This window comes from Thunnus thynnus, chromosome 3, assembly GCF_963924715.1.
Source record: "Thunnus thynnus chromosome 3, fThuThy2.1, whole genome shotgun sequence".
NCBI lineage: Eukaryota > Metazoa > Chordata > Actinopteri > Scombriformes > Scombridae > Thunnus > Thunnus thynnus.
In genome coordinates, this window is record NC_089519.1 from 36,790,014 (window position 1) to 36,804,349 (window position 14,336).

The 14,336-nt window shown below is 38.2% G+C and overlaps 2 protein-coding genes across 3 annotated transcripts in view; both read right to left on the minus strand.

The window, feature by feature from the left end:
• strn (striatin, calmodulin binding protein) overlaps nt 1-14,336 on the minus strand; it is a 67,748-nt gene that overhangs the window by 29,629 nt on the left and 23,783 nt on the right. For both annotated transcript variants that reach the window (XM_067585680.1, XM_067585681.1), the window contains exon 2: nt 2,773-2,876. In XM_067585680.1, coding sequence (XP_067441781.1) covers nt 2,773-2,876 — 104 coding nt within the window. The remainder of the gene's footprint in view (nt 1-2,772; nt 2,877-14,336) is intronic.
• LOC137180351 (E3 ubiquitin-protein ligase TRIM21-like) lies at nt 9,426-12,422 on the minus strand. Its single transcript, XM_067585679.1, has one exon. The coding sequence runs from the start codon at nt 11,996-11,998 to the stop codon at nt 10,352-10,354; it is 1,647 nt and encodes a 548-aa protein (XP_067441780.1). The 5' UTR covers nt 11,999-12,422; the 3' UTR covers nt 9,426-10,351.

Below are 14,336 nucleotides of genomic sequence, written 5' to 3' on the forward strand. Positions count from 1 at the left end.
TAAACGCTGAATGTGAAGGATTATTATATTTATCTGCAGCAAGTTTCAAGTCTCTGCAAGTTCATTTATAACAGCAATGACGGAAACTGATCAAAAGTGGCTTAAACAATGTTGCAGTGATTTGTAACTAATGGACTAATGTATCTATAAAGTATCAATAACCTCCCTCCAGACCTGCCAATCAAACACTCAGACGACAAAAACTGTGTGAAATCCGTCACCAGATTAAATGATTCATGACTAATAATCAGGATAAACTGATCGGATTTATCAATCAGAGTCACTTTGATTATTAAAGCAGAGAATCATAATAATATCAACATGTCACATTTCTCACTTTGTACATCTGCTGAACATTTAACCAATAAATCATTTTCATATTGATGAAAGTTGTTCTACTTTTAGGTCCTTTTTTTTTTTTTTTCATCATCTTACTAACCTTTCATTCCTGATGCCACTTCATGACCTCATCTATAGAAATAATGTTTTCATTTATGTATTTTATGTGTCTGGAAATAAAACAACACAGTTTAAAAATAAGCAGCTTCACATTGTCAGGACATTTTTTAGGAGAGAAAAATAAAACTCTAAAAAGTGAAAACATTGTGAGCGTGATGAGATTTTTGGTAATGAGACGACATGTTTCTGATGTGAAGAGATTTTTCTCAAGTGAGGACATTTTATTTTGAAAGTGAGGGAGCAAGAGAACATTTCTCAAGTGAGGACATTTTATTTTGAAAGTGAGGGAGCAAGAGAACATTTCTAAAGTGAGGACATTTTATTTTGAAAATGAGGGAGCAGGAGAACATTTCTAGTGAGGACATTTTATTTTGAAAGTGAGGGAGCAAGAGAACATTTCTCAAGTGAGGACATTTTATTTTGAAAGTGAGGGAGCAAGAGAACATTTCTAAAGTGAGGACATTTTATTTTGAAAATGAGGGAGCAAGAGAACATTTCTAAAGTGAGGACATTTTATTTTGAAAGTGAGGGAGCAAGAGAACATTTCTAAAGTGAGGACATTTTATTTTGAAAGTGAGGGAGGAAGAGAACATTTCCAAAGTGAGGACATTTTATTTTGAAAGTGAGGGAGCAAGAGAACATTTCTAAAGTGAGGACATTTTATTTTGAAAGTAAGGGAGCAAGAGAACATTTCTCAAGTGAGGACATTTTATTTTGAAAGTGAGGGAGCAAGAGAACATTTCTAAAGTGAGGACATTTTATTTTGAAAGTGAGGGAGCAAGAGAACATTTCTAAAGTGAGGACATTTTATTTTGAAAGTGAGGGAGCAAGAGAACATTTCTAAAGTGAGGACATTTTATTTTGAAAGTAAGGGAGCAAGAGAACATTTCTCAAGTGAGGACATTTTATTTTGAAAGTGAGGGAGCAAGAGAACATTTCTAAAGTGAGGACATTTTATTTTGAAAATGAGGGAGTAGGAGAACATTTCTAGTGAGGACATTTTATTTTGAAAGTGAGGGAGCAAGAGAACATTTCTCAAGTGAGGACATTTTATTTTGAAAGTGAGGGAGCAAGAGAACATTTCTAAAGTGAGGACATTTTATTTTGAAAATGAGGGAGCAAGAGAACATTTCTAAAGTGAGGACATTTTATTTTGAAAGTGAGGGAGCAAGAGAACATTTCTAAAGTGAGGACATTTTATTTTGAAAGTGAGGGAGGAAGAGAACATTTCCAAAGTGAGGACATTTTATTTTGAAAGTGAGGGAGCAAGAGAACATTTCTAAAGTGAGGACATTTTATTTTGAAAGTGAGGGAGCAAGAGAACATTTCTAAAGTGAGGACATTTTATTTTGAAAGTGAGGGAGCAAGAGAACATTTCTAAAGTGAGGACATTTTATTTTGAAAGTAAGGGAGCAAGAGAACATTTCTCAAGTGAGGACATTTTATTTTGAAAGTGAGGGAGCAAGAGAACATTTCTAAAGTGAGGACATTTTATTTTGAAAATGAGGGAGTAGGAGAACATTTCTAGTGAGGACATTTTATTTTGAAAGTGAGGGAGCAAGAGAACATTTCTCAAGTGAGGACATTTTATTTTGAAAGTGAGGGAGCAAGAGAACATTTCTAAAGTGAGGACATTTTATTTTGAAAGTGAGGGAACAAGAGAACATTTCTAAAGTGAGGACATTTTATTTTGAAAGTGAGGGAGCAAGAGAACATTTCTAAAGTGAGGACATTTTATTTTGAAAGTGAGGGAGCAAGAGAACATTTCTAAAGTGAGGACATTTTATTTTGAAAATGAGGGAGCAAGAGAACATTTCTCAAGTGAGGACATTTTATTTTGAAAGTGAGGGAGCAAGAGAACATTTCTAAAGTGACGACATTTTATTTCGAAACTGAGGGAGCAAGAGAACATTTCTAAAGTGAGGACATTTTATTTTGAAAGTGAGGGAGCAAGAGAACATTTCTAAAGTGAGGACATTTTATTTTGAAAGTGAGGGAGCAAGAGAACATTTCTAAAGTGAGGACATTTTATTTTGAAAGTGAGGGAGCAAGAGAACATTTCTCAAGTGAGGACTATTATTTTGAAAGTGAGGGAGCTAGAGAACATTTCTCAAGTGAGGACATTTTATTTTGAAAGTGAGGGAGCAAGAGAACATTTCTAAAGTGAGGACATTTTATTTTGAAAGTGAGGGAGCAAGAGAACATTTCTAAAGTGAAGACATCTTGTTTTTGGAAAGACTTTTGTTATTATTTGCTTCAGGTGAAGGTTGAGTTCTACTACAGGGATTGTCCTCACAGGTCTGCTGTACTAACCTCTCCTGTTTGAGGGCGTACTCCAGCATCTTGATCCGCCTCACCAGGTCCTTCTTCAGGTTCTCCTGACCTCGTCTCTCCCCCTGCAGGAAGGCGATCTGAGCCTGGAGGGAACACAGGAAACACTGGATGATGACTGATGATTTGAACTTTACTCTCTGCTGTGTTTTCTATTAAATGGATGCATTTACACTATATAACAGCTTTTATTCAAAGCGCTTTACAATGTTTCTGCTGCTCACACACACACACACAACGACAGCAGCAGGCGACCACGCAGGGTTCTGGTTCAGTCGAACCATCGACCTTCAGATTAGTGGACGACCTGCTCTGCCCCCAAAACTATTAACCACTGATTTACTTTAACGTGTGTGTGGATAAAAACAGCAACACACAAACCAACAGACGGTGTGGATGAGATTAACGGAGTCTCTCGGGGGGGTCGATAAAAGCATCTAATCTCCATTAAACACGATGAAGTCTGAAAACACCTGACAGTCGTTTATCTGTGAGGCTCCGTGCTTCAACATTCAGCACATTCAGCTGTTGTGATCTTTGTAATTATTAGTCTTGATGATCCTCTGTGCGTTCTCCTCTTCATCTGCTCTGCGACCGTCTAATTCCCCCGCAGAGATCATTAAACTTTCATCGAGTCTAATTCTGTTTTCGTTAAACTCGGTCCCACCGAGGATCCAACTGGGAGGCGGCGTGTGGATTTAGGAAAGTGATGTGTGGTTTCTCTGAGGGGGGGAAGTGCTGCGAAGGACCATGAAGGCTGAAATAACTCTCAAACACACACACACACACACACACACACACACACACACACACACACACACACTGATCCATAGCAGAAAACAACATGAACATTTTTTTTTTTCTTTTACAAGCTTCATCTGCCCAAGACTGACAAGATATTAATCACTGAAAAACTAAATAAAATTGTCCAGCTACAAATTAAAACAGTAAAAAGATAATTAAGAGAGAAACAATAAATGAAGGTAAATACAGTCAAAAACAAAAACATATGATGTAAACAAGCAAAGAAGTCTTGAAGTCAGAAACTGATCTGAGTGAGTAAATGATTCCAGTCTGATGGAGATTTAAATCTAAAAGCACGTCTTCCAATTTCTATTGAAATTATAGTCTGATGATCTGAATGGTTTAAATGGATCTAAATAGATCTAAATAGATCTAAATGGATCTAAATGGATCTAGGGACTCTTGTAAGCATGAAGGATGGTTAAAGTAAATACATTTAAAAAGAAAAAGCACTCAATGAAAATGTCTCCTGGAGTTTAATGGGAACCAGTTTGAAACAATGACGAGTCGCCTCTAAAAACAAATCCACTGACTGAACTGGCAGCCATGATGATGATGATGATGATGATGATGATGATATGCTGAACAGAGTATTCATTTTGAATCATTTTTTTTTTAATTTTTAATTTTATTTCATTTCATCATATTTAAACTCCATATTCATTCAGATTAAGACATTATGATTTCTGGGCAAATTCGTGTTTTTTTCTGTTAAGAAAAGTCAAAAAAAGAAAATTGGTGAATTCCACATGTTCTCTAAAATCACTCATACGTCATCACTCAACATGTAGTTTTATTATATTTCTGTATTTAAAAATAAAGACTTACACTGACAAAACTTTCACTGAATCAGGACTCGACCCAGAGACTGACAGGAGATTCTAAAAGTTTACTATAACCGTCGCTCCACATCCCGGCAGTCAGGAGGTCATCAGGTTGTGGCGGCGTGGTGTTCCTATTCAAGAGGACGAGGGTCCCAAAGCCTCCTGGGAAATGAGGACAAGCTGTCTGAGTGTCTAAACGCTGATGGGACTGTTGGGAGACTTGTGACCGACTAACGTTGTGCGACTCTGCGTCTGATCCGTCTTAACGTCTCCTCTCAGACGTCGTACCTGGTTGGACACGAGGTGGCGGCTCGGCGGCGTGGGAACAGACAACATGTGACCGACCCCAGGGGTTGAGGTCACATAATGTGGGTAGAAAAAGATGAACACAACAGGGAAAACTTACTAAAAAAAGTCTTTCAAGCAGCGTCTGAAGGTTGTTGTTTGATCAGACGAAGGTCGTTGAAGGTCATCAAGCTGAGAGATATATTCATATCATATAAATGTGCTTAAATGTTGTCGTTTTGTGCTCTTAAAGGACGGTTCAAGCTCTTCCCACGCTGCAGGACACCTACAGCAGCAGCAGGGTGAGACTGAGAGCCCAAAATATCACAAGAGACACTTCACAACCCAACAATGGAGGGTTTGGACTGCTGAGGTCTGGCAGACGCCTCCGCAGTCACATGACTGAAGAGGAGTTTCTATCCTCAGGCCAACTGGATCCTCAACACACACACACTTCACTTCAACAAAAACTTCCACACACACGGACACTTTTACCTGCACACCAGGTTATTTAACTATAAACACTGGTAGATTCTGGGACTGGTAAGATTTGTATGTATACACAGTAGTTTTTAGCAGATTGGTGTATTTACTGATGATTGATTGATTATTTGTTGATCCCTTGGATATTCCTGCACAGTAACTGAGGATCCTCTTCACTCCTCTGCACGTATGACTTTGTATCTCTGTGCATGTGACTAATAAAGCTTTTTGAATCCTTGAACCATGACTGTTGGTTTGCGCTATTGTTTACAGTGTGTTTGGGAGCTGCAGGGAATCAGCTGTTACCCTGCTGGATCGATGCCATCAGCGCTGACATCATACCCTAACCCCCCCCCCCCCCACCTTTATTCCCCTCTAACCCTCACATATGTTTGCTATGAGGTCTCATATTAAATATAACACCTGACCTGGTTTTTACAGCGACTGTACACACAAACACACACAAACTCTTGGAGCCAGCATGAAAGCTGCATCACTGCACACGTTGCCTCCTGTTCTTTCACTCTTTTATGCAAAATACTGCAAAGTATTCAAGGTGCAATAAACAATATTAAGTTACTTTTTTCTACTAACACTCAATTAAATCATTCCTGCAAGGAATAACCAGCCAGTCTGCTGCTCTGTGAAAAATATGTTCTGCTGCTTTTAGTTAATCGCTTTGCTCTCATAACAGTAAAAAAACAACAAATAAACAAACAGAAAAAAAAGGTAAAACCAAAACAATGCTGCCTCGTTTAAAACCGATCTGCTCATGAGCTAACACAAGCTAACGATATGCTACCTGTCAATCAATACTTTAATGATCCTCTGACCATTCATCTAGCGCCATCATCAGGTCGACATTTTAATTTGTCCAACACTGATTCATGATCAAATACCTGCAAAACTACAGACATTCCCATCAGCCACAGCTGTACTTTGTGTTTAGTGCTAATTAGCAAATGTTAGCATGCTACAACACTAGTAAAAATTTTAATTCATCTGCATGTTAGCATTGCTACTGTGAGCATAGTGCCAATGCTAAAGTTAGCATTTAGCCCACCACTGTACGTTACGGAGCTGTTAGCATGACTATAGACACGTTAGCGACACCACAACCACATAACATGTAAAACACGTTAAAGGACTTTCATCTGCACACATCAGGATTCACTTCTGTCTGTTTCCCACCAGTGATATGAGTCAAATCACTGAAAACTTTTACATCCCAATTATAGCTGCAGTACTTCTGTCTCTGTGTGTAGTTTGTATTACAGGCATCAATCAACACGTAATGACAACACAATGGTGAGTGTTGCACTTTAGTCTTGTTCCAGCTTCTTCTGTCCATAAACCAGCTAATATACTGTAATAAAATGTAATACAGTAATAAGAAATACTGATTTAAAGTACTGACTGTTGGAGAAATTATGTTCGTCATGATAAAGAAAAAATATTTTACTTCTTGAATCTACTTGAATCAGAATGTGGTCTGTTGTGTTGTCTCTCTGATATTGCAGAAATGATCGAACCAGTTTGGAAATAAATCAATCTGTGATTCATTGTTTTGATTTGAGCAGAGTGGACGATGCAGGCTGCTGCTCACACACACACACACACACACACACACACACACACTCTGAGGAGGAAGTAGGACACCCGGCCCTTCATCCATGTCAAACACACATGATAAGTGGGTCGCTCCACACTCGAGGCCACTGCATCTGCATTTCACTGAGATGATGACAGTAAACGTCATTCTGAAAATGAGACGACGATGTTTGAAAACTGTCGGAGTGACAGGAAACGCTTCATCACACAGAACCGAAGCTGAACATGATTCCTGTTAAAACACAAACATTCTGCATCTATTTCCTGATTCTGTTGGTGCAGAACTGTTTTGTCTCTAAAGGATTTCTGCCTTAATGATTGTTCAAAATCAATAGTGATTGATTACATTACCAATAGCTGATTTTGGACAGCTGTTGATGTGTTTAAGGACAATCTGATGTCTCATATTTGAGTCAATTATCAAACATTTTTCACCATGTGAGCAGCTTTGGTCCAAACTGAAAAATCTCAACAACTATTGGATTATCATGAAAACTTGTACAGATATTCATGTTCCCCCGAGAATGAATCCTACTGACTGTGGTGATGCTCTGACTTCTCCTCTAGTGTCATTTCTGTTTTTTTATTGAAACATCTAGACATCTATTAGATGCATTTCTGTGACATTTGGTCCCCAGATGATGACCTTGAATAACTTTGATTTCCTGACTTTTCATGTAGCGTCATCATCAAAATTTTAATCCGTCCTTTACTTTGGTTTATGACTAAATACCTTGTAAAAATTATACTTGCTAAACATCAACATGCTAGTATTATCATTGTGAGCATGTTCACATGCTGACGTTAGCCCTTAGCTCAAAGCACCACTATGCTTCAGTGTAGCCTCACAGAGCTGCTAGCATGGCTCTTGTTTTCACATAAGAAATGATCAAATAGATATGATCATCTAAAGTAGCTCATCAGTGCAGTTTCTGCACCTGATCATCAAAAAGTCCAGATGAAGGCTATGTGCCAAAATAAGTGTTTTTTAAAAATGTATTAACCATATTGTTTATATAAGGACTCAAGAGGTCTTATGGCTGTTTATCCAGCTTGCCCCTAACATGTGATGCAGTAAGACATATGGGAAAGAATCATAGCTGCATAAATATCTTGGCTGCATTCAAAGAGAGACAGTTTCTAATATGTCTAAAATAAGTTGTACTTTATGGTTTTAACTGGTTTTTTTAAAGTTTGCATTTGGATCCAGTGTCACACCAAGATATTTAAAATCAGTAACTATGTCAATTTTTTCACCTTTGATGAAAATATCAGCGTTAGGAGGTTTTACCATAGTTTTAGTGAAAAACATACCGTTTGTCTTGTTTACATTAAGACTCACACATGATTGATCAAGCCAATGTGTGATCCTTTCTGATGCAATTGTTAGCTAAGCAGCAGCTAACTCAGCTGTTTTTGCATGTGTGTACACAACGGTGTCATCTGCAAACATTTGTAGTTCTACATCATGACTCTGTTGAGGGAGATCATTAATATATAGGCTAAATAATAGGGGACCTAACACTGACCCTTGTGGAACACCCATTGTGCACTTCATGTTACTGGACAGTGTGTCACCAACTTTAACACATTGTCTCCTATTGGATAAATATGAAGACATCCATGCCAGTGCTCTAGAAGATAAGTTAAATTTAGAGAGTTTTGAAATTAAAACATCATGATTGACTTTGTCAAATGCTTTATGCAGATCTAAAAATACAGCACCAACTACTCCTCCTTTGTCAAGTCTTGATTTAATTTGCTCTATTAAGTGCAAGGTAGCAGTTTCATTGGACTGATTTGCTCTAAAGCCAAACTGCATACAATGTAGACCAAAATTGCTTGTATTAAGAAATGTTGTCAGTTGTTCAATGTCAACTTTCTCATCAACCTTTGAGAGTACTGACAGTATACTTATTGGTCTGTGGTTACTGGCTTCAAGGCGGTCTCCAGATTTAAAAATAGGCGTGACAACGGCACATTTCCAGTCATCAGGAAAGGAGCTGTATATGATGTATATGATCGTCTTCACGTTTCAAATAGTCTGTTTTACATTTTTAAAAAAGAAAAGTAGTTCATCAATGCAGTTTCTGCACACGATCATCAAAAAGTCCAGATGAAGGCTGTATGCCAAAATGAGTGGGTTTTAGAAATTATTTTAGCCAGAAAAATTCTTGATATACATAATCTGTCTTACAAGGGAGACCTGGTCCAATTGAGCTGCGGTAGAAGTATAATAACAAAAAGAGGGACTTTGGCACTAAAAAGACTGCAACGTTGAAAGATATCTACTTGATTTGACTCATTTGGACGCTGAAGCTTCATATTAGCTTCAGATAAACTTTTAAATACATTTTTGCACAGAAGGAGGACTGTGGATTTTGTCCCCCATCACTTCCATTGTAAGGTCATTATGAAGGGATCTTCTAATGGTCAGTATGAACAGGAGGAATGATTACCTCTCAATAGATTGTAGGTCAATTAAGTAAAAAACAATAATCAGTGCAGAGAGAAAATATTGAAACATGATGATACAAAGCTGCATATGTAGACTAATAAGTGTTTGGTAAAGAAAGCAGAAAAACATTTGTGATTGTTAATGAACTGTAACAGAAACACAAACACAGCTTCTCTGTAAACCAGCTTTTATTTTTTGTGTTTGGTGTTCAACAAGTCACTGCTTACTCAGGCCATGTTTTTAAAGCTTTACATTAAAACTACAGACATAGTTTAGTTTACAGGTTTTTACAATCACATATTTACAGATTTCTTTAAATCATAATCAATCTATTCAATATTCAAACAAACAAATTGGCCAAAGTGGACAGAAACTAAACAAACCTCAGACAAGAAAAGAAAATCCTTTATACACATTATACACATAATCTATTAATCAACTGTAGAGCTGCAACTAATGATTATTTTCATTAACAATCAACCTTGTTTTAACTTGTTTTTGAATCATTATCTACTCTATAAAATGTCAGAAAATAGTGAAAATATTCATCACAGTTTCTAAGAGTTCAAGATGTCTTTGAATGTTTTGTCTGACCAACAGTCCAAAACCCAAAAATATTCAAGTTACCATCATATAGAGCAGAGAGTAGCAGCAAAACCTCACATTTAAAAAGATGGAGCCTGAGAATGTTTGTCTGACAAATAATTTAAATGATCATCAATCAATCAATTCATTTCTGTTGTTCTGTCATTAAGTGTTTCAGCACTTATTACAGCCTGTAAAATATTGACACATATTCTGTGGAGTCATGGTCTCAGCTGAACTCTACAATGAAGCTTTATGACACTGTGAAATATTCACACTTTGTTTTCTGTGGTTTCACTTCAAACTGAAAGTTTTGTTTTTTTGGAAACTTTGTGTTTTTGACTAGAAATGAAACTAAAGTTCTGTGGATTTGATCAGATGTTTAAATAGAGATTTTATTTTAGATAGAAATCCTAGTTTGTGTTTTTTCTCAAAATAAACAAGAATGTGTTTGTATATTTACTCTCTTCAAAAACAAAGACACATTTATGACATAAAACAGGTGATTACTCTACTCAGTTTGATTGACAGGACAGATGATCAGAGGGGCGGAGTTTTTACCACCATCATTATTACAGGGACTGAAGAATGGGTAGAGTTTCTCAGTTCTCAAGGAGCAGCCAGTAAAGGAGTAGATAAGAGCTGCAGCATCTACGTCATAAAAGGAGACCAGACCCTCCTCATAATCCACAAACACCCCCACCTTCTGAGGCTGAGACTTCAGAGAGAGACAGACTGAAGGGCTATTACAAGCACTGTACTCATTTCCATTTCTCAACCATATAGTCCAGTAACCATCCTCAGGGCTGAGTGTGATTTTTCCCTTCCTGTTGATGGACTCTCTGGCCACTCCTAAATCCCATTTAGTCTTCCCTTGAACCTGAACCTCAAAGTAAAATCTGCCTGAAGAGAAACTCTGCTTTCCTAAAACACTAACACAAGGAGAAAATCTCTCTGGGTTGTCTGGGAGATTCTTCTCCACATCACCATTATTTACTTGTTTTCCATCATCCGACAGGATGAGTGCAGGATGTGCTGTATCAGGATCAAGAGTCACATCCACTGCATACTGCTGGACCCTCTTCAGCTCAGCCTCAAACAGCTTCTTCATCTCTTTACTGAGCGTCTCCTCCAGCTGAGTCACAGCTCTCACCACAGTCCCCTCATATGATGGTGGACGGACGCTGACCTCTGTCCAGTCTTTGGTGGGTGGAGCAGCTTTCAGGGACGGGAAGTTTTGGAGGAGGTGGAGGTGGTCTTCAGAGCGTGAGAGCTGCTTCACCTCAGAGCTTCTCTTCTTCAGCTCAGAGATTTCCTGTTCCAGCTCTTTGATGAAGTCTTCAGCCTGTTTCTCTGTCGTTCTTTGCTTCTCTTCAATCGTCTCAATGAGCTCATTCAGGCTTCTCTCAACAGACTCCTTCAGAGCGGTGAAGACCTGAACACCTTCTGCTTTCTCTCTGTCTGCATCTTCCTCACTGAGGTCAACCGAGTGTTTGATCTCTTGAATCTTCAGTCGTCTCTTCTGGATCATCTGCTGAATTTCAGCCTCTGTCTTCCCCAGCTCTGCCTTCTTTCCTTCATATTCTTCTTCCAGAGGAACAAACTCATGTGTCTTGTGGTCTAAAATAGGGCAGAGCATGCAGACACATGTCTGGTCGGTCTTACAGAACAACTCCAGAGGTTTATTGTGCTTCATACACATCCTGTCTTCCAGGTTCTCCACAGGGTCCATCAGCTGATGTCTTTTCAGGCCTGAAACTGTCAGATGAGGCTCCAGGTGAGTCTCACAGTAGGAGGTCAGACACACCAGACAGGACTTCAGGGCCTTCAGTTTGGTTCCAGTACAGACGTCACAGGGAACTTCTCCTGGTTTGGCAGCTTGTTGCTCTGAGCTGCTGCTGCTGGCTTTCTGTTGAGCTTCCTGTCTGAACTGAGAAACCATCTCAGAGATGAAAGTATTCACCTTCAACTTAGGTCTTGTGTAGAAAACCTCTTTACACATGGGACACAGGTACTGGACATTACTGTTCCAGTGTTCAGTGATGCAGTTTTTGCAGAAGTTGTGTCCACATGGTGTGCTGACTGGATCAGTGAACACATCCAGACAGATGGAGCACAGAAACTGATCTTCAGATAGCAGACAGCTGGCAGCAGACATATCTACACACTGAGTGTGAAAAACAAAAGAAACAATTTGTTTAAAATTCAATTTCAATTATTTGTTCAAAAACAAATAAAGATAATTACTGTTGTATTAAGTATAACATGTGATATTAGGTGAAGTAATATTGAATTATATTGCTGTTATTGATCGGGATGGGAACACGTGAACGGAGTCGTGAGCAACCGTGATCATTGAAGTCGTGCTGGCAGCTCAAACAGTTATCCACAAGGCTGCATGGTGAGTTTAAAGTTCTTGTTTACTTTGATGATGTGTTTTATGTGAGCTGGTTTACACAAACACAGTAAGAGACTGTCATCTGCAGCTCTTTATCTAACAGCTCATTGTGGCTGTTTCTGCTTGTACTATTCTTCCATACAATCTTTAAAATGAACCACTGACAACATAACACAGAATATGTCCATATCTTGTTGTGTAGACCAACTGTTATTGAAGAATAGCACTGCTAACAAAGCTCTGCTAACTTGGTGACAAACACCTTTTATTACCTCCAGCTGCTTCACAATAAAAGCTGCTGCTTGTTGGTAGAAAGCTTTTAATGTGAAACAGCTACAGGAAATAGAATGCAGTGTGTCTGTAGGAAGTGATCAGTAAATAGTAATAAGACCAGGAAGGTTGGAGTGAAGCTGAACTCCAAACCACAGAGATTCAGTTACAAGTTACAAAAGTCCTGAGAACTGACACAGAGAGACTGTTTAAAAAACAATTAAAGTTGTTTCACTGAATCTGTGTAAAAACATCTTTAGTTATATTGTCACTAATTTCACAAGTGTCAGTATGAAATGAAAAGAGTGGAACTTCCTGTCTGCTGTGTTAAAGCTGGTTGTTGAAACATTAAATATGATCAGTTGTACTCACCAGTGTTTGGCAGAGACTCTGCTGTGTTGTTGAGAAAGACTTGATGAACTCAGTTTAATTTTTATTTGGACAGAAGTGGAGAGACTCTACTGCAGCTCTGCTGTCGCTCTGACAAACTTTCAGTTTCATTTCTGCAGAGTGACGTTGCAGCTCTCTTATCTTTCCAGTGTTGCTCCTCCTCTTACTGCAGCTCTGACTGAGTTTGTTTCCTCCTTCTGATTTACAGGATTATTGTGAAATATCATGGAGCAAAGATGAAACTGTACCTGACAGGTGGGAGGAGTAAGACATGTGTGCTTAATTATGTGTGTTGAAAGTTTGAGGTTTTTCACAACGTGATCAAAAAATCCTGATTTTAGATTCACTTTTGTCACAAGAGACTAAAAGTTTTGGACAGACAAACACTGAACTGTGCAGCCAGTTTTTCATGTGACTATTAACTTCTTTTTCTTTTTATCTTGAACTGAGTCCAACAAATGTCTTCTGGTCAACGTTGATGTTAAATCAACAATTATTTCAAAAACACATTTTCAACTTTTACCTTTTACACTTTACTTCAGCAAACACGGAAAGAGGTGAAAGACGGTTGACAACAACCAAAGGATCATTTTATTTTATCTCATGCAGATATGATTTCTATCTTCTAATGGTCAGTATGAACAGGAGGAATGATTACATCAAGAACAACATGTTTCAATGTTCATTTGGGCTCCTGACTGTTGTTTTAAGACACTTAAAAAAAATCGAGAAGCTGTCCTTTAAGCAGCTGGTGAAATAGTGACTTTCAGATTTATAAATAGAAATCAATCAATAAATCAATAAATATAAAAGATCCTGAAATGAACTCAAAACACTGTTAGCCTGGAAGGAAATTCATCTAATTAATCTCTTTTCCAATGTGGACATGACAGAACAAGTCTAATGGAGCCTGAAGCATCAATACTGTTGCTATGGTTACCTGCAGTGTAATATACCTTTAGAAAATTGGTTAAAATGTAAACAGAGGTGTGTTCATAGTTACTCACAGTCACAGAAAGAAATTAAACTCTTCAATTGACACAATCAATTAATTTATCTACATTTCAAATACAACAATCCTTTTCCTCTTCCTGTCTGAAAGTGCTGTGCTTTATTGAGAATAGTTTCATCAAAACAGATTTTCATTGGTAGCTTTGAACCAAATGATGTATTTTTTTCAGCTGATTTAAGGTCACTGAATCTGTAACATCAAACTTCACCGTGTTGCAGCTGTAAAGACGAGCAGTTCAAACATCTGCAGTGACTACATCGTCTGTTGCCATGGCGTCTAAACTAGGTGGGATGGGTGATGTTTAACGGGGTTTTGTGTAGGAAGGCATCAGTGGTGCGTCGGCGGCGTCTTTCCTCATAATTATGGATTTTACTGACAAGTCTGAATGTCATGTTTCAGCAGCGGCGTGTAAATGCCTCACAGCGA